Below are 25,492 nucleotides of genomic sequence, written 5' to 3'. Positions count from 1 at the left end.
CACCTTTGTTAGAGCAGCCATTCATCTTTAGACATAAACACAAGTGAGAAACATCTCTTTTGCTTTTTTCACATCCAGGGCTCACATCTTAACCACCCCATCACTCACTCACATGTAGCAAATGTTAGAGTCTTTATCCTTCAAGATGCAGTAAGTCTCTCATCATGACCATGTTTTGAATCGATTACTTTATAAAGTCAATTTTTCTATCCATCCATCCATCCATCCATCCATCCATCCATCCATCCATCCATCCATCCATCCATCCATCCATCCATCCATCCATCCTTCCATCCATCCATCCATCCATCCATCCATCCATCCATCCATCCATCCGAAATCTCGGCGAACGAGAGGTTATGAGAGCAGAGTCTATCATGATGTAATAATGGCTTCACTCCTCCTCCAGCCAGCTGTAATCATACCTCGCTTTGTTTATACAACGATTCCTTTGGAGGTGGAGACTTCCAGGATTGTAACGCGCGGTGACAAACCTCGATGCTTGACCATTCACAGCAGAGTCGGTGTGGTTATGATAAACAAGATTTCATACATTTTTTCAGTGGGCGGGGCTTAAGCACATTTTCTAATGTTAATATTTAAGTGAAAAGAGAGTTTTTTACGGACACATACTGATGAGTACAATAGAGTCCAACATCTATTTAAGACACACTTAAATCAACACATTGGTTGAACTTTAAAGAAACAGTGTATTTGTAATAAACAGAGCATTAAAGCATTGCAGGCAGGATTTTAAAAAAGACAAAATTAGCATTAATAAACAATAATACATTTATTTTTTAAGAAAAATACTGATCATCAAGGTTGTAAAACTCATGCAAGGGGACGAAATTCTAAACTCAATCCAAAAATGAAATATAAGAGGCAATACTATACTCATCATGTAGGTAGGTAGGTAGGTAGAAATTTATTGATCGATCGATTGAAATCATTTTTTCCAAATTATCCACAGCAAATACAGCAATTTTTCATAAAAAATAATGAAAATAAAATAAGAACAAGAACAAAGAGAAATAAAGAGAAAGAACAAGATGATACAATCTAAGTCAAAAGACAAAGTGGCCATAAGTAATAATGTAGATGAATACAGGACTTTGTTAGGCTGTGAAAACAAGTAAAACATATTTAACTTTTCTCTTTTCTTCCCTTTCATCTGCATTTGCTAGATTAAATTAAAGAATTCTAAATTCAGAAGAGCACTTTTCCAATAATAAATGTTATTGCTAAACACTTTTGATCTTTTAAAATAGATATTGAAAGTTGTATTTAACTTCAATAAACAGCTGAGCGATGACTCAGGTGGAGGTCAGACGCTGCTGCTGCTGCTGCTGGAAAGCACTCCAGAGCCTCCGAGCTGCAGGCGTGATCAGCTCCAGTAAATCAAGCATGCAGGTCTCCATTACCAGCACTTCGGCCTCCGTCAAAAACAAATATTGATGGACACACAGGTCGGGGATGATGAGTGGAGGCCAGGAGAAAATACTGATGGCCTCTATTCCTGTCACATGACGCTCTAATGGTTTAGTTAAAAACTGACTGAGAGGAGTAGCAGCGAAAAGTTAAAATAAAAAATAAAAAATATGGTTCAATTTATTTTACTTGATTCATTTAAAACTGAATATCATTACACAATCTTCTTTAAAAAAAAAAAGAGGACACATTTAAAGATTAAAAACCTTCTGTTGGTGACATTACCTTTCTCACCTTTTTGACCTTTGTTCTTCTGTCGGAGCAGCCAAATGTCACGCTGCAGCGACAACGACACGACAGATCAAAAGGGTTTTTATCTTCCTTTCTCTGGTCTCTATTTTTAACAGTTAAATCCACAGTGAGTATTTTCCATCTCTGCAATTGTGGAACAATCTGAAGAAGACATAATCATGTTATGTGTGTTTATATATCTTTATCCGAGGGTTATGGAGAAAAGGCAGTGAGGTGCAGAACTCAATCTCTAATTGAAAAATGTATATTATTATATACAGTAGTTTCAGCTCCATAGCTATAGCAGTTTCAAACTTTCAAAGTGTAGGCTATTCGTTTTTAAGTTTTTATTATATATTTAATACAGATTTCCTAAAAAATATATGAATAAAAAACTAAAAGTCAGTCAAACGTTAAACAAGAAACCTCTAAAAGGATATTACATTTTATTGATTTAATAACAATCCATGTTGATGTACCCTGTATAATCACATGAGACAATATTGGACTAAACAATTAACTCTGTACATGTTCTGTCATTGCGAGAGTTTATTTTTGGTGATTGAATGAGTCATGAGTCTCTTCAGTTGATGCAATCTGAACCTTTTCTTTCTTTTATCCAGCGATCTTCCAAATGCAGGATCAGCTGTTTTGATTGACAGCTGGCTGATCCGTTTTAAATCTTTTTTTTGCGAGGTCAGTGTGAGAAAAAGAATCAGATGTCATCCGACTGAGTGGCCTTTATATGACTCCAGAGACGGATGGATGGAAGCGATTGAACTTTGTAACAGCATTGTTGGTTCGTATGTAACATACTGTACAATAAACAATTTGACAGCAATCGATCAATAAAGTTTTACCTTACCTTACCTTACATATGGAATAGCAGAATATTTAACTACAATAAAACAATTTTGAACTATAATTTTAATTTCTTGACAGAAATTTAGGGATCAGAGAAGTACTTTTCCTTTTATTCATGCCCTTGATTCATACTTTCCTACTTCACTGTACACAAGATTTACTTAACATTCTTAAATTGTTATTTTTATTTATTACCGATGCTACAGAATGCTGGCTTCGTCATGTGTGTGTCGTAAATCTGATATTATAGAAACCAAGTTTACTATGACAGGCTTCTTTTGCAAACACATCATACAAGATCTTCAAAGAACAATCTACTGTATGTGGAAAAAAATTAGTATTTGATCAAAGAAAAGAGTAACTCTTAAGTCATATTTTGGAAGTTTCAACGCAGTAAGATGTGAACCAGGTTTTGGTAGAAAAAGTTTACCATTCAAAAGGTATGGTTGGCCTTGAAAAATGTTCCCATAGTTTGCCTCAAAACGTTATTTTCAAGGTTATTTTGCAGCTCACCTCAAGGGATTTTGATGTCTCAAGATGCCAGACTTTCCCAGCCTTTCCTGAACTCTCCCCATTTGGGCTCATATTTTTTAAGGAAAATGATGTTTCTCTTCCAAGTCTAAACATAAAAACACTTCTAAAGAATCCGTGACCCGAGGCCTCACGACCACCCACTGACCGGGGCTAACACTCCAAGTATAGAAGTGAGGTGAGAGACCGTCAAGTTTGTTTTTGTCAACTCGTGAATCAAGTCGTTGTTGGGAAATGAAACACGGTTAAATCAACAATCGAGAGAAGAGCTTCACAGAGAGACTGGAATGACTGGCGGGTGAGCGGCCAGATTGGAAAACAGGTTGCACGGAGTACGACACCAGATAAGAGAGGCTGTTGTGAGTGCACGCCGCGTTAATTCAGCTCTCGACGATCCTGGAAAACTGAACATTCAATTAACTCGTGGAGCGTTATCTGTCCTCCGCACACCTTCATTTTGAAAACATAGAGGAGAACGTGTCTGGAGAGCTTCGGTTTAATGAAGTCTGCAGCCTACAGCAGGACCGTGTGGGAGTCTGGATCCTGGACCCAGGAACGCAGCCGCTCCAAGGTGCCAGCGAGTTCTCCAGCAGGGCGAGAGGCTGGAAATAGACTCACCCGTGGAACCTCGCGGAGACTTCTGATTCCTTCAGGATGATAAGTGTGTTGAAGGAAGTCCTTGACCTACATAAACGCTGCTGTGAGGAACGTTCACGAAGCAGAAGCATTAAAGTTCAGATGATCTTGAGAAGTTCTTACTTATTTTTCCATTACAGTCACATTATATACCGGCAGGAAATTTTGAGCATGTTTTCTGATCCCTTGACCCCGACGTCAGATATAGAAGGTGTTTGGATCAAAACAAGATGAAATACAGTTTCAAACAACTGTATTTATATTTCATTTTATATAAAACTGAATATAGATAAACAAGTAAATATTAAAACTAACTATTTTAAGGTAAGGTAAGGTAAAACTTTATTGATCCCTCAGGAGGTCTCCTTCGGGAAATTGTTTTTTACCAATAGCCAGCAATTTTTCATAAACAATACAAAGTAATAAATAAAAATAAAATAAGAAGAAGAACATAAAGACAAAGAACAAGAACAAGATGACACAATCATAAAGACAAAGAACAAGTAGTGAGAAAACAGAATAAATGTTTTAAAAATAAGGAAACGTATGAGAAATCATATGAAGAAAAAAATAAATATATGTTTAAATAAAATAAACAAGAAAAGAAAAGATCTAGAAACATGATTATTGGGCCGAGGGCAGGAACATAGACTGAATTTAATCAGTTTGGACTCAATTTAATCTAAACAAATTGGGGTGACAGCAGCAAGTCTTTCTCTAAGGGTCACGATTGTCATTCTATGCAACTCTGGTAGATCTGCCCATGAATAATACACACATATATAAATATATATATATACACACACAAATAATGCATAATTAAGAAGCATATTGTAATTTTTACAACACAAATGATTCGATAAAAATAAAAATAAATACTCTGCAATAAAGCCGTTTCTGATTCTGATCATTTTCTTCATGAACAATATGTAACACATCTTATTTGACTCACTGCCTCCACCTGCTGGCAGATGTCGTAAAATATATGACGTCATCTTTTTCCTCAGTGACACAGTGAAGGCGAATGACTTTATAGTAAAATATTTTATTCAAGAGCGTCCCACATAGCATCCTTTATCATATCTTACACATTTCAGACACAAACATAGGTAGAGGTTACTAAACACATACATACATGAAAACCTTTAAAAAAAAAAAAAAAGAAACAATAAATTACAGCATGATTGGCAGACCTTTACCCCCCACTTCAAGGTCACTAAATGTTTTCAAATATGGCCGAACGCGAGGATTACTTTGTGCTCTTCCATCTGTGAAATGATTGGACAACCGAAGCTTGACTTTGAAATTGGAACCATAGTATCGTGGGGCGTTCAAGTGTCTGAGAAGAAGAACTTTTCAGTCGAGTTGAGCAAGAAGAGAAAGAAACATGGGGATGAAATGTAGCAGCTGGTTTCAGTAAATAAAATAAAAAACAGACAGCGAGGTGTGATCAGAAACTTTGGCCCAAGAACCTGCACATCTGAGAACATTCTCCAAACAATCATATACTCGAGCTCAACATTTTGAAGTGAAATGTTCGGGACACAAAAATCAACCATGAAATCTTCAGACACCGGGGGAACCTTGACGCGGGAGTTTGTGGACGACGCGGCTGGTTTATTATTCAGAGAGCGGCTGGTAAAAAAAAAAAAAAAAAAAGTCATTTGAAACTTTAAAATAAAAAAAGTACAAATAACTACAACGGTTCATTAGCGCCGGTCAACACTGATAAAAGAAGGGTGGCGAATGGATCGTTTCGGAAGGATAAAACCGTTGTGAATGCACAATATAGTCATTATATTTCGACATTTTCAAGCCTCGAACACGAAAATATATTGCTAATCCTGGAGAGTAAAACAATTTTGAAAATCTTCCTCATGAAACAAATTTATTAAAGAAAATATAGCTTCTTCATAAAAATGCTGTTGCTCGTCTATACAAGACATTACGGTGCAGATCTCCGTCAGTAGGATTGTTGGAGCGGTCTGTACTGTAGCCTCTTGAAAAAGGCACCTTGACATGTGCGAGTTTTTTAGTGTCAAATTGTAGACTTGTAAAATCCACTCGCCACCCTGTCCTCAACGTCTCGTGCGCCGCCGTGAATAACAGTCTGAAGGTTTCCCAACGTTGTAAAGCAACCACGACAGTGTGACATCGCTGAGCTCCGGCAAATAAACTTGAAGATTTTTTTTTTTTGGGGGGGCGCGGGGGGGACCAATCTCCTCGGTAAGGCTGGTATTTATCGTTTGTACATTCATAGGAAGGAGACACGACGAAGCGGCACCAGGGGGCGCTGTGGCGTGCCGGCGGAGGGCAGAAGACGAGACACTTGAACCGTTTATAATTTTTTTTTTACAATCAATCTACGTAAAGGCACTATCAGACGATTATGCTCTCAAGTTATCCATCCTTGAAAGGTAAAAATCTAAAAATAGTTTGTTTTTTTTTCCGGTTGGACATCATTTACTTTTGAAAAATAAAGTTTTGCGTAAAAATTCTTTTTTTTTTTTGCAAGGAAAATTTTTACAAAAATGCAATCTTTTATACAAAAAGAGGAAAAACAAAGAAATGCATATGGCATTTTGGTTATTACACATTATTGACATGAGTCAAATTAATTCGTGACAACATGGAGAAGGTTTTTTTTGTGCAGGAGTTTAAATGCTTGACGCACGAGACCCACAGAGAAGAAACAAACCGAGAGAGTCGACGGAGAAACCTGCGTCACAGTGTTACCCACGTGGAGAGACGGAGAGATCTGTCACTACAGACAGGACAGCGCTACATCGAATGGTGCCTTCTAGTCCCCCTATAGTATAAAAACAGCACTTTTTGGAAGTCCGGGTCAGACCGACACCAGCGTCACAGGCTGTCCAACACTCTGTACCTCCAGCAGCGGTTCCACAGCGACTGCAGGAACACCGGCAGCTGGTACCTGCGGGGGACCACGCCGCTGACGTTCTCCTCGAAATACTCGAACAGTCTGTACCACCACACCCGCGAGAACAGGTTACTCTCCGACTTCTTCTTCAGCGACTGCAAGGAAGATGAGTGAGGCTTAGTGACCCGTAACATGAAGTTCAACACCTTTATAATGTTAATTAACCCTTTTTTCGTCATTTATTCTCTCATTACTATTGCTTAAAGCTTCCTTTAGAACTCACATAATATTATGTGAACCCCTGGGAAAGGTCATGCCCACCCCTGCCTTAGAAAGAATAAAACAAGTACAAAGAAACTGCCTAGTACTGCAAAGGAGCTCATTTTATATACATGTGTAAAAAACTGAATTCTGTCAAATCCAATTAACTTCTTTAATTTAAAGGGAAACTATTGTGTTGTGCTGGAAGACTGAAGACCATTATTGAGTCATAATGGACTCCGCTCTCGTAACCTCTTGTTCGCTGAGATTTCAGACGGAGGAGAACTTTATAAAGTAACAAGTTCAAAACAAGGTCATGATGAGAGACTTACTGACTAACAATCCCTGAAAATATTCCTGAAATACTGTTAAGCAGTAATTTCCCTAACAAACATATCCCATAAACTCTTTGGAAGAGGTAATAACAGTGAATTTTTGAGATTTGCAATCAAATTCACTTTTGTCAAGGATCTAAACCCCACTATTCATTCATACTATCTATAAGCTATTAATAAATGACTACACTTGCAAAAGGTAGTGATTGTAAATCTAGATGATGCTCGCTTGCGTCATAGTCTTATTTTAGTTTCCCTATATGTGCAGAAAAAGGACCTATTTTCAGTCCAGAAGACATGAGCAGCAAGACTGCGGAGTTCTGCTGATCATGCAATTTTCTGTCCTACACAAGTTATTTTAACAACCGTTCTCAAACCGTTTCTTACTCTACTCGCTTTTCCATTTCAAAAATCGCTTAAAAGAGAAATATCAAACTAACTTAGAGCCGACGATGACTGATCGCCATTTTTAATTGTCTAAAATGAAATGAACGTGTTGACGGATGGATTCCTGCGTTTCAATATTGTTCTCGAGGGTTACACTCACCTTCTGGTTGGCCATGGTGTGGTACCACCAGAAGAGGCGTGTGGTTATGAAGTAAGCCACAGCCACGTCCACGGTGTAGTGGTCATGAGCCAGGAGGACGCAGAAGATCCCGACAGCACTCAAGCTCCAGCAAACCCAGTGGTACACCCAGAACCTTCGGGGGGAGTCTGAGAGACGCATGGAAAGAGGAAGGACTTTTACAACAAAAAAAAAAAAATAGGGTCCAGGAAACAACCTCGATGTGACAGACTTCCTGACCATAGTTCTCCTTCTTTGTGTTAAAGAGTTGCTGGTTAGATACAAATACACTGGAAGAAGAACCAGAACATCTATAAACAAGCACATATAACTAGCCTGGTAAGAGCACGGCCCAGGGGCCACATGCAGGCCCTCCGACAGCATTATAAGGCCCTCAGACTGATCAGGCAGAAATATTTTGAATGATTTGTTTTTAATTAATCATTTATATGTAACCAATTTTGAAATTGAAGGTTGTTTTTTTTACAAGATTGTCATTGAATGGAATGAAAATACACTTATTTGAATTATACATTTTTTTCCGTAGTTCTATTTTTAAAAATGTATATAAACAAAAAAACAATATGGAACCAAATCGTTTTAAATGGTATATTGTTTATAACTCCCCAGGTTAATATTCAAGATCATTTATTGTATTGATTGGTACCGCACTCATTCAGTCGGGTGTTTTCAAAGAAATAATGAGGCTCTATTTCCTCATCTCATTCTTTTTAATGGCTTGATGGCTCCTCACAGCTGTCACAGTAAATAATGTGGCCCCTAGGGAAATTAGATCGGCCTGACACAAACAAGATTGTTTCCAGTGCTAGCACAACTCTACACCACTGGGAGGCGCTGTCCTTTCAGTCAGTCTAGTTTCTACTGTCATATAAAAATCTAGCCCACTTTTGAACCAGTCAAAGAACAGTTCACAAGTGGTTCCATTTGGAGACAAATGAAAAACAGAACGCAGAGGAACAAAAAGTTCAGTTGAGAAACAACTACGTCTTGAAACACTGAAACTAAAAAGTCAGCCCAACATTTCCACATGCTCTAATTTACTGGCACAGGCCTCAGAAAAGTTAAAGAGCAGAAAGATCATATTAATTCTGAAGCATTCGCAACACGCATTCAAAAATACTGGGATTTTTGTGGAAACACCAACAAAAACAAGATCTACTTACACTCCTTGATGAAGAGGTATGTTAGAGTCAACATGACAGTGTGGCCACTGTACAGATAATCTCCACACATGGTGTGAGAACCTGTGATGGACAGACCTCCGCCGGCAATCATCTTCATCACTCTGCTCACGTGACCCTCCCAGTTCCCTTGAAGCTGAAACCATCAGAAGACAATGTTATCATCACCAATTCCAGAACTAAGGTGTAATCTGGTCCATGACTGGATGCTTATCTCAGCCAAATACAAGTAGATGTCTGTGACTTGGATTAGATACGATGTATACGTTATTGATCTCAGAGATATATTTAAATTCAGTCTGAAATCTTCGCTCTGGCTCAATCCTCCCATTTTGCTCAACATTTATCTGAAGAAACCACAAAGTAAAACTGAACTTGTGACAAATTAAATAAGCCACACTTTGCACTATGAATGTATAAATAAACGGTAAAGACGGCTGCCTCCAGGTGGACAACTGTAGATGTGACACATCCTGGAAGTGTGACGTGTCCCCATGTCACGTGTGGGACACGCTTTCTTGCAGCGGCACAAATCATTTGTGGCATCTCTTTCTGAAGCAAGATCTGCGTTTTAATTCGAATAGTTATATATACCTGTGTAACTATCTGTATTCTAATTAAAATCCAATTAAACATGTTGTTTTCGTAAAAGAAATACATGTCCTACGTCACTTTGGGTCCAATATTGTAAAACTGCAAGTTAAAATTAAAAAGGTCTAATGTACTTAACATAGCTGCTTAACCACGAAGGCCTCAAAACAAATGTGTTTGTAGTATCCCTTGTGTTGCCACTGGGTCAGGATTAACGACCTCCACCACTACATATGAATTTCTGGAAGCCAGGGAGGTAGTTGACCTTGACCCACAACTCAAGGGATACCATGTCATTTTCAGGCCTTCGGGTCACCCTGACCCAGAGTTAAATCAAAGGTTTAAAGGTATGATACCAAACGAGACATGGTTAACATTGTTTAAGGTGAGATATTAAGGTAAGATAACAGATTAGGCAGTTATATCACGAACACTATACTTAAAAACAGAAGTTGTTCCATCAAACATCTGGACTTCATTGCAATGCCTTTCTGAAGCAAAAGCTCTTTTCTTCTAGTCTGGGCTCACAAATGTGTCCACGTGATTCTCCTTTATTCTGCCTTTATACATTAGATAAGCAAGTACGTGGAAAGTAAGACAGTCATACGACTGATAAGTGTCATTTCCCTCAAACATTTGCCCTTTTGCGGGAAACAAGTACCAGGATATCTTCTCTTAATCTTCTTCCAGAAAAATAATTTTCTAAGTATGGCTCTTGCGTCATCACGTTTGCATTTACAACTGCCAGCTAAGTAAACAACCATGCTTGAGAGGATCTCAACCTCTACAGCTGCATCCCCTCAGGGAGATGCTATCAAAGACAGGCCAAAATATAATAAACATGTAATAAGAGCAGAATCAGCAGTTGCTGTTCTGATCCTGAAAAAAGATATGTACCGGTCCATTTTGTGGACTAAGTGTGGCTAAAAATGGGATACTATAAAGGTAGGTCCTCTGTTTTATGAATGTGAATTAAGAAAATAAAATAATTATACCTTTGGAGAGCATTTGAAGTGCATCCCTGGAACAGGCAGAGTGGTGATGTACATTGTAATACAGCGGTACAGGTAGAGCGTGCCCACGATAAAAAAGAACCTCCTGCCCACTATGGACCTGCAACGAAATGAGAAATGAAGCTTCTCCAAGGAGACGCATGCTCAAGAGGACCTCACCTGTGTTTGAGGAGCAGCCACTGAACCAGCCAAAGTCCCACCAGCACAATACCGTTGACCTCGCAGATGGAGAAGGCCCACTCTATCCTGTTGAACAGGTCAAAGAATTTGTCTGGCAAAGGTGGCGTGTGTTCTTTTGGTGGGACCCTCTCGTGGACCACTGAAATGACGATCGTGGTGGTTACAAAACACACCACCGCATAGAGGAATGCGATGCCAGTTTTGCCACACTCTGATGGGAAAGGGGAACGCGGCGTCTCGCTCGAGGGGATAGGAATCTTGACCAGGTCCGTCGTTCCATTCCTGTAGGGCTTAATCGTTCCATTGGGCAATCCGCCGGCGTGTCCATTTGCGTGACCATTTTTATGGGCCTCGATGTGGTTTTCTAACCGCAGGGTCTCCAGATGTGTCAGCAACTGTTGTCCGCCGTCGGACGACACCAGGGAGAGCGGTGGATGCTGGAAATCTGCGTCGCCGAGTCTGAGCAAGGCGAGGCCATTCGTCTGATGCAGGGCATCCACGTACTCCGACATCCCTTCTTTGACCAACCAGTCGGTGACTTCCTTCGCTGACCATGTTGACACTTTCATCTTCGAAGCGACGAGGTCACCAGGATTGAATCTCCAGTGAACGGACGAGTGGCCTGGCAGCCCAGGGGGCAGTGAGCAGTCCGTGCCAGCTTTAGCGTTGGTCGAGCAGTGAACGGGGCACCCAAGGGGACCCCAGCCACCTTCCAAAAAGAGCTCAACTCTGAAAAATGAAACGGGAAAGTCTTTCGTTAGATTATTCTCATTTGAATACATATTAACGTTACACACAAATGTCTTTGTGTTACATGATTGGCTAAATGCAGATGGAGAATTTCCAAGAGTGAATATCTGGGACAACAAATCTACTGTTTTTTTCCTGTATTTCTTTACAACTTGCAATGCCAAATTATTTTTGAGACAAGAAACCCCTACTAAAAAGAAACTGGCATTGGAGTCGTAGGACTGGTTTTTAATTAAGCTGAGTAAACACTGATGTTTAAGTTAGAACCACTCACTTGCAAACCCAAGGTAAGACCATATTTGCTTAAACCTTCTACGCTTGTCAGATTAAACAGGGTAAAAAAAAAATCTTGTTTAAAGAAGTTAAACTCTAATCATGTGGTCAGACCCATTCTTACATTAAAGAGTTTTTATTATATTATAATAGATAATTCTCAAATAAATTACAGTATCAGTAACTTGTATTTTGTAGTAAACAACATGTGATCTTAGATAATAAATTACTCGTTTGCACTGCTTGGAATAAGCATTTTTCTTAACACAGAGTTCAAATAGGTTGTGAAATCGCAAACATTTCTGGTATACATAAAAGAGGAAATGAAAGGAAAATATTTTACAGACTTTGTGCTGCCCATTTCCTGAGCTTTTGAGAAGTAAACCATGTTTTTGAAAGGATCAAAACTCTTCACTGGAACGTTGTTAATTGCATAATACATTTCGTTATTGTCGTTATTTTTCACAATAGACTTAAACTCCAACTAAATACCAGAATTTACACATAGAATCTGATGCATCAATATAAAATTTACATTGAAAAACAAACTATTTCAATGTTAAAAGTATGCCCTTGACAAAACACTTTTATTTTTTAACAAAAGTTTCTTATGTGATAACCCCCATCATACAATAGATACAACCTTTGAACTAAAAAATGTTCAACTGTAACTTAAGGTTAATATAACTTTAAACTGAATGTTGTGCTTGGTAACTTAGCTAGTCAATTACAGTGCTAACTGCATTCTGTACACACATTATATTCTTTGATCCAATTTAAAAAAAAAAAAACTATAAAAACCCAACGTCAAATTGAGAGAAATCTATCATAAATGTATTTTCCCTCAAATAGAGTGTGTCAGGCCCATTACTGAACCAAGCAGATTCAGGTTCTTCACCTGTTAGTTTACATTAACAGTCATCAAACAAGTTTCAGTTTGTTTGTTTTGAACACGTTCGAGTCCTCCAAGCTTAGGGCAACAGTACTGTGGAGTGTGAGGAGATTTCACATCTGCTATGTATCATGAGTTGTTTACAGACGGCGATGTCTTAAGTGTACACAGGGTGGTCCTCCTCGAGCTTGGGGGAGTGCGAGTGTACGCTGGAGGCCGGTTTGATCTACAGTAGGGTGAGGCGGGGGGTAAACCAAGAGGACAGCGGAAGGAAAAACAGTCGGGGGGGAACCTATAAATCAAGAGGGAAGGTCAGCACCGAGTATGGAGCTCGCCGCTCCCCTGTACAGAGGGCTATCAGCCTGAGTCCACAGCAAATCCGCTCTACAAGCACATGTACATGTACAGGCCGACTGGACCCGCTGGCAAGACAACAAACGCCTCACCAGTACCTCATCTAAGGCCTCTGTTGATTTGATTTTGGAATATGAAACCAAAAACCCTAGAACTTCAAGCCAAACTGTCTGAAACCCTGAGAGCATTTGGCAACAGATACACTCCAGCTGAGCCTCTCAGAACTATTTGACCCAATAACCCCATAAATATAAAGTAGGTCCATACAGAGAGCACAACATAAACACTTTAACTTCAATGACGACACAGATGTTTACAGTAAGAAAAAAAAAAGAGAAGCAGAAAAGAACCAACACTTACAGCAATTTGTCAAGACGGAGCAGAGATTAACAATCACTAACTCAGCTGTGTACGAACGACCTTTGTTCCCTCAACCAGCTTACAGCATGATCCGTAAAGGAATAATCTTATTTTACTGATTTGGCAAGACAAATTCTAAGCCAGAAAAACACACTTCCCCAGGAATCACCTTAAATAAAGTAGCAAAAAAAAAGTAAATATAGTAAGTTTTTCCATTTATTTATAAAGCATATTCTCAATCCCGATATATCTATTTTCCCGAAGGAGATCTCCAGAGGCATTAATAGAGTCCATCTAATCTAATCCAAATGCTATTCTAAAAGCTTCCTTAAGAGTCCAGACTTGTACAGCAGAAACTAAACATTAGTCATGTCACACAATAAACACTTTTAAAGTTCAAAGTCATAAAGTAAGTTCCCAAAGTCATCACTAATAACAATAGTTTTGCATTACTCTAGCCAGACACCATTGTCATAAGAAAATGATATCATTACTTATTGGAAAAAAAGTCATACTTTTTCCACATTACATCATGGATTTGGTTGTTGTGACCATACCGGGCTGTCTTTATCCGGCTCAGAGGCTCTACGGACATCAAATGATCACAATGAAGGCAGACAAGTGATTCATCAAATCACTCGAACAACCGAGTCATCACTTCCACAAAACGCTGACATGGAAATGACTACTCCGTTTGAGGGATGACTAATATGCTCGCATGGAATCTTAATTCCAGACGATTGAGCTAGCATACACTGACACACAGACAAGCCATGAGATAAACATAAAAATAAAAAAAACAAATCATGAGCCCATAGACCACTCTAGGCAACGCTCAAAATGCAATTGCATAAAAACAAATGAGAAGAGCCACCTGTGCCGAACTCAAGGCTGAGGGGCCAAATTAAGCCCTACAACTTATTTAATGCGGACAAAAGACGTTCAAAAACCTACACTGTAAGCGCTAGATGACGTTCAATGGTCAAACAACTAAGTGAATATCTTAAATGAAACCAATATACCGATTTTTTTTTTTTTGTGCAGATCATATTTTATGCGTTACCATAATTATTTCCTGTTTTATACGACAATTAGGTATTTCAAAATAAAATGATTATACATATATTTTTAAATTTACAAGTGGCAGCCGTCATTACATCATCCAGATCTAAAAGGAACATTGAAATCTTGCAAGATCCAAGGCGATGACTGAGGATGAGAGGATAGAAACAGTAGATGTTTTGACAATATATTGATTATTAAACAAATGAAAGCGGTTATGACTTTGTCAAGAGCCATGTGGTCTGTAAATATTGCATCAACCGAGGAAAGCACTCAGGAAATACAACAGATATATCCTTGTTCCTACAGTCTCCCCATAAATTGCAAAATATCACATTTCTGCCCCTTTATTGTGACACAGATTATATCGAGAGATTGTTGGAAATTCAAACTCCTAATAATTAGCATTCTATTATATAAAAACAGAGACTGACGTCACACCCTGTTACCATCTGGAGGAGGTCTAGTTAAAGTCAATTTAATGAAAATCTATTTTGTTTGAACCACAACCTTTGATGATCAAATTCTAAAGATAAACTAATGGGAAATAATTATGGCATCTGATATATGCAGTGCATTACACATTTTTACTCAAGTAAGGACTTATTTTGTCGAGTATGTATACGAAATGCTCTTATTTTGACAATTTAATTCAATTTTAAGATGATCATCTCTGACTTCACAACTTGAATAACAGTCGTCAGTAAAGCAAAGTTTTGACCGTAATACAAGTAGCACAATGTGCGAACGGATGTAAGATTTACTGCTCTTTCGTCACAGTAGCACAATATTGAGCTACTAGGTGCCGCCGAACTAGCATGTAGGAAGCTTTCATTTTTAGCTTGACATCTGACCGGTAACTGAACACACCATCTATTGTCACGCACTTCCTCACAAAAGGCAGCTCCCAGGTTCAGTTCTTGCAACGCTGCTCGGCTTTCCAACAGAGCATAACTCAACGGAGCGAGAACACGCATACAACTGCATAAGTAAACACAGACTCCTTGGAGTGTCACAGGAAAAACAGTGTCACTTTTGAACCTTGATACTACATGTCCACCTGTAGGTAATCATTAAAAACATGATGAAAAAAACTGGTATCTTTAGATTAGTGAAAAGCAGGGGTTCAAGCTTATTTCAAATTACTTGCACGTTAGGTTAGTTTTACATGTGTGTGGACAAGATGACATTCAATAATAATTAATAATAGTTTTGAAACTACTTGCTTAAGAGTTAATATTGCATCTTTTTTTTTCTTTTTTGTCCAAATAAATTGAGACTTCTCTCGTGTTTGTTAAATATCTCTCTTATCCACAGTTTATAGAGAAAGATCATCCATAAAAATTGAATCAGACCATGGACTTTGGACTTTTTTTTTTTTTACCCATTCATTTGATTGGTTTGGATGATTTTTACTGCAACTAGTAAACCTCGGCTGCTCGACAATTAAAAAAAACATGTTTTTAATATCCAAATAGGAAGATAGCATTTGTCAGTTTAAATTTTAAAAAATGTTTTAATGGTGAAAAAAAAACGATGATTTAAAGGCTGGAATTCTATTTTAAACATTTTCCTACCCTTCCGGTCTAACGGTTTCTTTGGAATAGAGCAGCACGAAGCAGCCCTCATGACATTATCAGGCAAGATGCCACACAGGAAGACCAATTTGTCACACTGACACAAACACAACACAAAATCCTCAGCTCACTCTGCAGGCCCCAAGATTAGAGTGAAGAAAGAGTTTGTTTAGATAGTTAAAATATACATAGACTAATGCAAATGTAAAGTCATTTCACTTTAATGAAGAGGACAGGACATTGCTATGTGTAGCTTTGACATCCTAGACTTAAACCAGAAAATAAATGAGTACAAAGTTTCTGCATCAAATATTATACATAAGAGAAGGAAAAGTTAGTTCTTATTGGTGGCAGAAAGTATGTAAAGTCTATATTTGTAGTAATATTTGATATCAATGCAGAAGCTTAGAAAATCTTCATTGTTTTAAAAAAAAAAATGGAATCACTTTGACATTCTCATCAGATTTTCCGCCAACATTGTAAAAGCGAAGAGGAAACGTGACCTCGTAGAAGAGTGTTAAGGGACCACTCCTCTGACGGTTTCTGTGAAACTCCCCACAAGTGGCAGCTCATGTTGCTCATAAACTAGTGTGAAACATTGTGTGACCTCGCCTCCTACGGTTACCTTTGAGAGGGTAGGGAGTGCATGGCCGACAAACAATGCACATCTGCGATAAAAGGTCACCAATGGTGAAGCTTTTTTTAAATTGACGTCATTGTTCTTTCCTCCTCCTCATACGATATCCTTTTTGTGATATTCTCTCATTGTATGGTTTTTTAAAATATGGTGTCTTTTTTCAGTTCATTTATTTTCAGAAACAAACAATGACACGAGGACATGCTCTCACCTGTATCCCTTTACGTTACACACTCAAATACTCAGATTGAGGGAAATATTTGCACTGCATAGACACCTCAGTTAAAAAAAACAGATTAACAATTAACTTTGGCAGATAAGTAATTTCCTAATCAATATATCTAACCACAGTAAACAGTCATTTGGATATTCTGTGTCATCATTACTCATGAGCCCTGAGTGGTCAGTCATCCGCAATGTTTTGATTATGTTGGCAGACACTAAGCAGCACTAAATGAAAACTTCCAGGAATTTCGGAAAAATGTCTCTTAGCCAAGAATCAGAGGGAGGATGAGTAACCCGCTTGGAATGTTTTGCTTTTTAGGGCGATGTTGCCTTTCTAACGTTGCAAGATAATCTACCAAAAATATACAATTGTGACGGATGACAATTATTAATGATTTATTACAACCAAGGACAACTTTTGAATCGGGCACGTCTGAAAAATTGTCTAGCTATTTCCAAGCTACTGTATACTTGTTTTTATAAGAAGAAGAAAACTACCTTATAGTTTGAGGGGATCTATTCTGTTTTTCTATTGCTTATTTTCTGTATAACTGTATCTTGTTTCATTATTTTATTTGACTACTGCCAATACAAAAAAGTCCTATGTTGTGCCTACAACACCGGCCATAAAAGTTCCTGATTCTGAATCTGAAATGGTCTTGTCGGTTTACTTTCTCAGATTATTTTCTTTCCAATGCAGAACTATAATAAAAAAAAATGTATTGCCTCCTAATAATGGCCTCATACAGGTCCTCTTGCAAACATGCCAAGAACAGCTTTAAGGACAAAAAACATTCAGTATTAATAAGCCAAATCAACCATTGGACATGATTTTCTACAGCACGGCTAATAGCAAACATGAACCTGCAATGTAATGGGTCAGCTTCAATGAGTGTAGAGTAGATGTGAAGTAAGCCCGGCAGCCTGGAGGCTTGTATGCGTGTGTGTTGGGGAGGGGGGGGTGGATCATCAGTTAGCTAGCCACAACAGCTGACCACAGCAGCTCTCAAACTCAAACACACAACCTCCAACAAGTTCAGCTGACTTTTTGCACGATAATAAGAAAGAGTCGATGTGATATTTTTTTATAGCCTTAAAATTACATAACCATCCATCACGTGGAACTGCAAGTCAATTTGTGGTTTTAAGTTCGAGGCAACGGGCCAAAAAATAAACGAGTGATCCTAGAGAGTGATATCACAAGGGGAGGCTTTTAAGGAAGACCACAGTATATAGTCATGGAGACGTCTCTGGAGAACCAGCCTGATGACAAAACAACTGAAACGTGCTAATGAGCAAAGTAGCACCTGTGGCTTTAGGAGTCTCTGATTAGGACGTCAGATCCCGACGGTCTCGGAGGACGAGGCAGAACCGGCCTCCTCTCTTTGAACTACATGTGGCGCAGACACATTTGGAATATCTGAAAGAGCGCACAGAGACTTGCTGTCAACAGGGAGTAATCAGTGTGCAAGTCAGCTTTCATCCCGTCTTTAGACCGCGTCGGCAAAACGATCAACGATGGCATTGAAAATGAAGGTTATCCGAATCCAGGGGTGTCTTCACATCGACAAGATTGAAGCTTTGCAAAACATTATATAGGTAGACACGTTATATGTATTTGTTTAGGACTGAAATGCATGGGGCTGCTACACAAACTGTGTCAAGAACACAACATAACATCTGAGCTGCAGGACTGCTTGGCTTGATAATCCTTTGTAAACAGGTTTAAAACCTTCCCATTACACTCAAATTAAGTTATTCATTTGCATAGTGTGCTTTTGCATTTTAAAGGATGTGTTGTTGACAAAACAAAAAGTAAACTGCCATTTTGTTTAGACAAACAAGCTAATTTGTTTGATTATTTGATTTTTCATGCATGACTACAGGGGTTGACACCGATGACGACAGTCAAGTTAAGACTTGCCTTACCATGACATTTCTTTAATCAAATAGTTTCTGCTGCGTTTCTTTAAACAGACTCACAGAAAATTAAACATGGAATACCTAAAAACACTGCGTTTGTCATTGCCATTAGTAGCTATTAAAATAATGTATTAAATTAAATTCTCATCTTATCTTTACAAATTTGTTCAACTTGTAGGTTTATCACACATTCAAGTCATCAAGACATGAAGACAATAGGCTGCTATAATGCTTTGTTACACAACTATAGTTAAGCATCTTTAGGGAAAGTTTGTTTTCCCATGTTCCCCTTCTCTTTGTAACTTTACACATGGCGTCCTGGCTCAGTCATTGTTTCCAGTCGTTCTCTGTTACAACAGTGTCACTTAAAACTGCCTGTTACTTTCCCCAATCACGATAACTTGAGAAGGGTTGGGCAAATAGAGCTCGATATCAGTGAAAGTCATTGCATAATGCACTGTATAGCATATAACGGCGGTCAAATGCCTTTTCACTGACTCTGCAAAATGTAAATAGTCATAATCAAATAGACTTGCATGAAAAATGCATTTATACTGATTGCATGTTGGTTGAAGTAGATGCTTAAGTAACCCATGAATATGTTGATGGGATACTCTTAGTAATGGGTAAAAACCTTCTTTTTCTTTTTTTTTAAACACAAATTAGCATTTTCAGAACAGTCGTCTATGCTTCATATTCCTTATCTTGTATATATAAAGTTCATATGCCATAACGTTTTAAAATGTATATTGTTATTGCTCCATTCTGACATCTGGCCTGCATTCACATCGTTCTTAGGCTTATACATTGTGGTTTAATTGTGATACGCCATGAAAGCCGTCCTAAATTATTCATACTGCTTCAGACAGCATGGAAGTATTAAATAAAGGCAGATAGAGAAAAGTGATCAATAAAAAATAAACACAGAAATAAGGGAACAAAAAAATAATTAAAATAATAATAATAACAGTATGTGGAGATAAAACGCATGCAAAGAGAACAAAATATATACTTTAGCGCTATACAAATAAAAAATTACTTACTTACATTTTCTCTAGTTTGTAGCACCTTCATTTTTCAAAACATACTTGCCGTTGTTCTAAAGCCAAATGTTGACACCTACTATTGAAAAGTAAGTTTAAGAAATGTATACTACTGTGTTTCCACTAGCCAGCACAATAAACACTCACAATGTGTGTCAAATGTCGTTTTGAATGTGAACAAAAGAAATCTGAGGTGTAAAAAGCATTTCAATCAGAGCAAAATGTATGCAAGTATGTTCTCCACCATTTGTATCTTAAATAGAATTGATACTAGAATGAATGCTGCCAAAAAGAAAAAAAAAAGTCAAAACAAGTCGGAACAGGAGGATCACAGCAGAAGTAAACATGCCTCTCAAAGACAAAAAACACAAAGGTCACTTGAAAGAGCTCCTTGAAAAATTCCACACAGACTGAATGTCCTCACCACAAGGTACCGTTGTGAGGAGAAGCAATTTGTAATTCCATCTCAATTGCCTTCATTCATTCATTCATTCATTCATTCATTCATTCTAAATATTGGGTCATTACTCTTGAGTTTTCTTCTAGAATCTCTGCTGGCCTCTGTTTGCAAAACTGCATTATTAGGCCACAGGAAACTGGGACGTCATGTGAGTGCCAGTAAAATTTCATGCGTTTCCAATTATGGCCCAAACCTGATTAAAGTCATTACATATGGCTTCTCTGGAGGCAAAACGCAGATTGAATCAAATGATCGATTCTTATCAACTGGTACTTATGTTTTGAAACCACATTTGAGACAAACAAACACAGGCAACAGCATCCTGTCTCCAGCTGCAGTTGCAACACAATCTTTAATACTCCTTTCATACACAGTTGATTTAAAAACACCAATATATATAATCAGAATCTGGACAATATGAGAAAAGTCAGTATAGTAGAATTAGGCAAAGGGAATGTTATGCTATACATTTATAAATGGTGCGAGGCGAAAAACCATCCATTTCTACTTAATTCTATAACAAATAAAATAACTTTCAATTGTGCTTCCCTGGGACCTTATTTTAGCCTTGAAATAAAGTATTTAGGCTCTTTAAATGACAACTGGTAGCTATGTAGGAAAAGCATCAATCTAGTCAACTTAAATACAACTTAGTTATTGAAGCCGATTAACTTTTATCACCATACAACACCAACTTTTTACACCATTCTTTAACCAATCTTTTTCATAGACCCATTGTGTTTACTATGTTTGCTTTTCCTTCGATTCAATCCAAAAATATCGAAGACCTAGAAAAAACCTTTATACAATCTCAATCAAACTTAAGTGCAAATTATACAACAAGCACCAATTAAAAGCAGCATTCATTGAGCCACATTCAGTCATATTTGTGTAAACTAAGTTCTCGCTCACATGTTTGATTGTGCAACATTAACCCAACTTCTGCTTTAGACATTAGTTTGGTATTTGGCATCTCCTGCAAAATGCAGAGTTAATACTCTTTCGTTTTTCCAAATCTACTTTATGATCAAAATCTTTTACAAACAAACTTTCCCTCTCTGTTTTTCATGATCCAACTTCCTCCTCAGAAAACTATTTCTCCCAGGCCATTATCTCCTTGAAAAATTCTTCATCTGTTTTCAATCAACCCGTTTCTTTCATCTGTGATTGATTATTCTAGCTAAAGATTGACCAGAATTGTCCACTTTAGCATATAATGAATAAAAAAGAAACCAACAGTTGTTTCTGCAGTAGATGCTAACAAATGTTTTTGTGCGATTAGTCATACACTTGTAACCGCATTTAGAGATTAGTAGAACAAATAGGAAGCATTTTTATCTGGCAACAGAAACTAAAAAAATAGTAGAACATTACACTAAAGATATTGCAGGATAACCCAATATTATAACTTCCATGACAACATTTCATTTTTAGAAGAAACTTACATGAAAACGCCTTTCCTGAGAAACAGGAAGTTGGTGATCTCAGCCAGTGTCGGTTAATATGTTGGGATGTGGGATGACAGTTTTCCATGGTTGACTCAATCATAGCTTGGCTGACAGAAAATTCATTGTTTTCGCTAAAGGCCATATCCACATTGCCTCCCTTGTCAACTGTACCAGTTGATGGTCCGACATGTTTTGCTTTGGTCCGAACAATTGTGCTTGACGCTGCACTGACAATAAACCCCATTGATTCACTTTAACAATCCGTCTCTTCAACACTCAGCCATTTGTTTATGTCTGTGAAAAGTTGCTCTCTCACCAGTTCAGAAACAGAAATGTCCCTGTTCCCTCATTTATGCGTCTGTGAAAGTCTTTTAGACAATATTTTGCAGTCTGCAATTCTGTAAGAAAGTGAGTCACATTGTCTTGAGTAAACATTTAACCAGGAGTGCAATTTCTGAGGTGACAGGTGATCATATAAAATATAAAACTATGAATATAAATGTGTTCATTGTACAGTCTTATAAGCCCCACCAAAAGCAAGGGATTGTGTTATCAGGAAAGAATGTGCTTACCAAGTTTAAGTCAGCATTCTTGCACCTGACTGAGTCATAAATTACATCCAAAACTTCCTGGCCAAGCCCAACACTGAATTTGAATATCAAAGTCAGTGCTGAATATTAACACTGTCCCACCTGCAGCGGCAAACACTGACTCAGTGATGCTTCAGTATTGGTACTCCGATGATCCACCATGATGCCTTCAATAAAAACTGCTTTACTGATAACAAAGACAGTGTTGCAATTGTTTGATTGCCAAAATAAATAAATGTTTAAAAATGTAACATTTTACATTATACTGATCAAGCAAGGAGACAATAGAACACAAATGAAAAAGGAATGAAACATCGTTTAGTATCAAATAGGCAAGGACGAATAAACAACTGAAAGTAAATACTGACGCAACAGCTTATACATGTATGATGAAGCAATACATGGAAGACATCCTGGCTTTAAGTTGAGAGTATTAGGTGTGGTTGGATCTCACCCACAAGCAGTGAAACTTTATTACCTCCAGGTCATTCTTATAAGAAACAGGCTAAGGCAGAACTTATTTATCTTAACGTCAACACAGTTTTCTGTGGTGAACACCGAACAACGCTTTTGTCAATCAATGAGGACGCCATCAAAGGGTCTCCAGCTCTATGAAATATAATTTAAAAAATAGTTCTCCCAAAACGTTTAATGATGTCACAAAACTAGTTAAACCATGCTCCAGGTGGTAGCTCCATGTTTTTACAACAGTTTGTAGCGCTATTATGAAAACCTTGAGGTTATGTAAAATAAAATATTCAGTGCCATTTAAGGGTTTTAAATAAACATGTCATTGACAACACTGTCATTTAAAATGGTAATTAACTTTTCATTACAAAAAAGGTGGGTTTTCTTTGGTTGTAAAACAATCTTTGAGAGACGGGGTTGATTCACTTTTTCAATGGTGCTCACTAAAAGACACCAACGTATAAAATCATAATCTGTACGACACAGGAACAGTCAGTATAATAGAATTAGGCAAGGCAGGAAAATGTTGTGCTATATATTTGTAAAATCAGACGAGACTGATCTAACGCTATTTAATTCTATTTAAAAATAACTTAAATTCTTCTCTATTGGGACCTTATCTTAGCTTAAAAAGTATACAGATTGAGCATTATTTTGGCTCTTTAAATGACAAACTTACTGATGATTTTTTATAACCATACCAAGATTGATGTCATTGCAACAAATATAAGATTAAGAAGAGACACTACTTTTCTTAGAAGAACATACAGATACAGATCTTGCTTATCATAGCGATTCATTTTCACAGACACGCAAAAAGTTGGGGTGTCTTTTTATAAATAGTGAATTCTTAGAGATAAGAATGAACCTCTTCCAAAAAACAAAAATCACTATCAACCCCTGATTTTGGCACACAGCAATTATTTTATTTATTTATTTATTACATTAAAAAATGAGCATTTTCAGCCTGAAACCACGTGACCATGCGTCCTCAACATCTGTTTCAAGCGTATGCCCAAAGTTTCCTTCTCTAAAAATTTTGACAAGCACGTATGTTGGCTCTGACAAGTGTCCTGGAACAGAAACCAAAACTAAAAAAACACACATTCTAGCAGGTATAAGTCAATCGCACTCGTTGATATTAATAACATAACAGAAGAAGATGAGCCTGAGCTGCTGATGTGGACCTTCCACAGAAACGTTACTTGACACACCTTCGAAACGACAATGCGTCGGGTCGGCTCTTAGAAAAAAAAAAGCGGTGCTTCCACGTCCACGACAGCCGTTCCATCGTGTGGCTTAACAGCTTATACATCCCGGCTCACCTAAATATAGAAGCAAGCTGGCGTCTTCGGTGCTTTTTTTCCCCCGCTAGCTAGCTGCTGGGTTAGCTTGAATTTTGGCTACACCGTAGCGCGCGATTTTTTTGGCAACTGTTAGCTTAAATACCCCCTCGATTTGTGGCGAATGCTAACCCGCTACACCCTTAACTGTCAACGACTTAACCTTTTTAACTAGTTACTAAGTAAGCAATGAGGTCCATGTCGACAGAAAAACCTATCTTAAGGTGAATAACATCTCCATACTTTTTCAGCAGTTGATCGACACATGACGAGGGTCTACTGTTGTTGTTGTTTTTTTATGACAAATAAAAAATCTATAGGTGGAATAATAACTTACAGCTGTGGTCGTTGGATGATCCCCCCTCAGATTAACAGTGGTTGTGACCGCGCTGTGCCGAGGGTCTGGTGTTTTCACGGGGAGGCGGTTTGTAGCTGGTAACGCGGGGAGTACCCTCCATACCGTCACCCGTGCTGCCTTTAGGGACCGTCGGGAGAAAAATCACAACATCAACGTTTCGCTGTTCTGTGGAGGGAAATAACGCGTCGGGATCGAAGAGGAAAACATAAACTGGCGTTGGGTATAAACTTAATTTCGGGTATATTTATTGTTCATCTTTAAATATAAATATATTCGCGGTGGGTGGTGACACAATTTGTTGCTGTTCAGATTTGGGACAGGCAAGTGAATGCAACACATACGCAGAAAATGATGCGTTGGAAGCGCAGCTCACACCACGCAATAACATGTTTTAATATATAAATTGTATTTATTTTTGTTCTACATGCCATACTTTATTTCACGCAATAAGATCGGAAATAAATACTTAAAAATATTAGTATTAGTATTGTATAACTAATCATGACTTATTATGATTCCATTTACTGTATCTATGAACCAATTCAATTCAATTCAATATGATTTAAAGTGTCTTATCATAACAAATATATCTCAAGACAGTTGAAGTAAGACTATAGTGGAAAAAGGAAAAACAGATCCCAGCAATTCAATTCAACCAAGGCACCAAAGATGTAATTTGGAATCCGAATATTTTGTTGCCAGTGTTGTAAACATAACATATATTATATTTTGTATGGTGGGAGTACAGAAAAAAAAAGAATTAAATGAGAGAACACACAAATTATGTTGAATGGTATTTACCGCTGTCGCCCCTTCAGTTTTTTTAAACTATTTTTTTCCACACATTGTTATCTGGTAGTAAGGGCAGCAGCCAAATGACAACGGATGCATGCACAGCATTATTCTGAAAGGATTTAGAAATTAGATTATTTGTCAAGGGAAACATTC

At 37.8% G+C, this 25,492-nt stretch overlaps 1 protein-coding gene across 2 annotated transcripts; it reads right to left on the bottom strand.

The window, feature by feature from the left end:
• Positions 1-4,778: 4,778 nt before the first annotated feature.
• sgms1a (sphingomyelin synthase 1a) lies at positions 4,779-24,610 on the bottom strand. 2 transcript variants are annotated; one of them, XM_087802678.1, is made up of 6 exons: positions 24,524-24,610; positions 10,761-11,510; positions 10,584-10,701; positions 8,980-9,133; positions 7,778-7,944; positions 4,779-6,789 (listed from the first exon to the last, which is right to left on the bottom strand). In XM_087802678.1, the coding sequence occupies exons 2-6, from the start codon at positions 11,348-11,350 to the stop codon at positions 6,616-6,618; spliced, it is 1,203 nt and encodes a 400-aa protein (XP_087658804.1). In that variant the 5' UTR covers positions 11,351-11,510; positions 24,524-24,610; the 3' UTR covers positions 4,779-6,615. The 2 variants fall into 2 exon arrangements, with proteins under 2 accessions (XP_087658804.1, XP_087658805.1); XM_087802679.1 differs by lacking the exon at positions 24,524-24,610 and adding an exon at positions 18,219-18,331.
• Between the last annotated feature and the right edge of the window lie 882 nt (positions 24,611-25,492).

This window comes from Callionymus lyra, chromosome 11, assembly GCF_982586985.1.
Source record: "Callionymus lyra chromosome 11, fCalLyr1.hap1.1, whole genome shotgun sequence".
Lineage (NCBI taxonomy): Eukaryota > Metazoa > Chordata > Actinopteri > Syngnathiformes > Callionymidae > Callionymus > Callionymus lyra.
This window is presented reverse-complemented; position numbering and strand designations above follow the sequence as displayed.

Excerpts from the sequence above, each read along its gene's own strand:
- sgms1a (XM_087802678.1), bottom strand. The coding sequence starts at position 11,350 with ATGAAAGTGTCAACATGGTCAGCGAAGGAAGTCACCGACTGGTTGGTC. Across the intron at positions 9,134-10,583 it reads ACTTCAAATGCTCTCCAAAG|CTTCAAGGGAACTGGGAGGG; the intron begins GTATAATTATTT and ends TGATGGTTTCAG. Across the intron at positions 7,945-8,979 it reads ATACCTCTTCATCAAGGAGT|ACTCCCCCCGAAGGTTCTGG; the intron begins GTAAGTAGATCT and ends TGCGTCTCTCAG.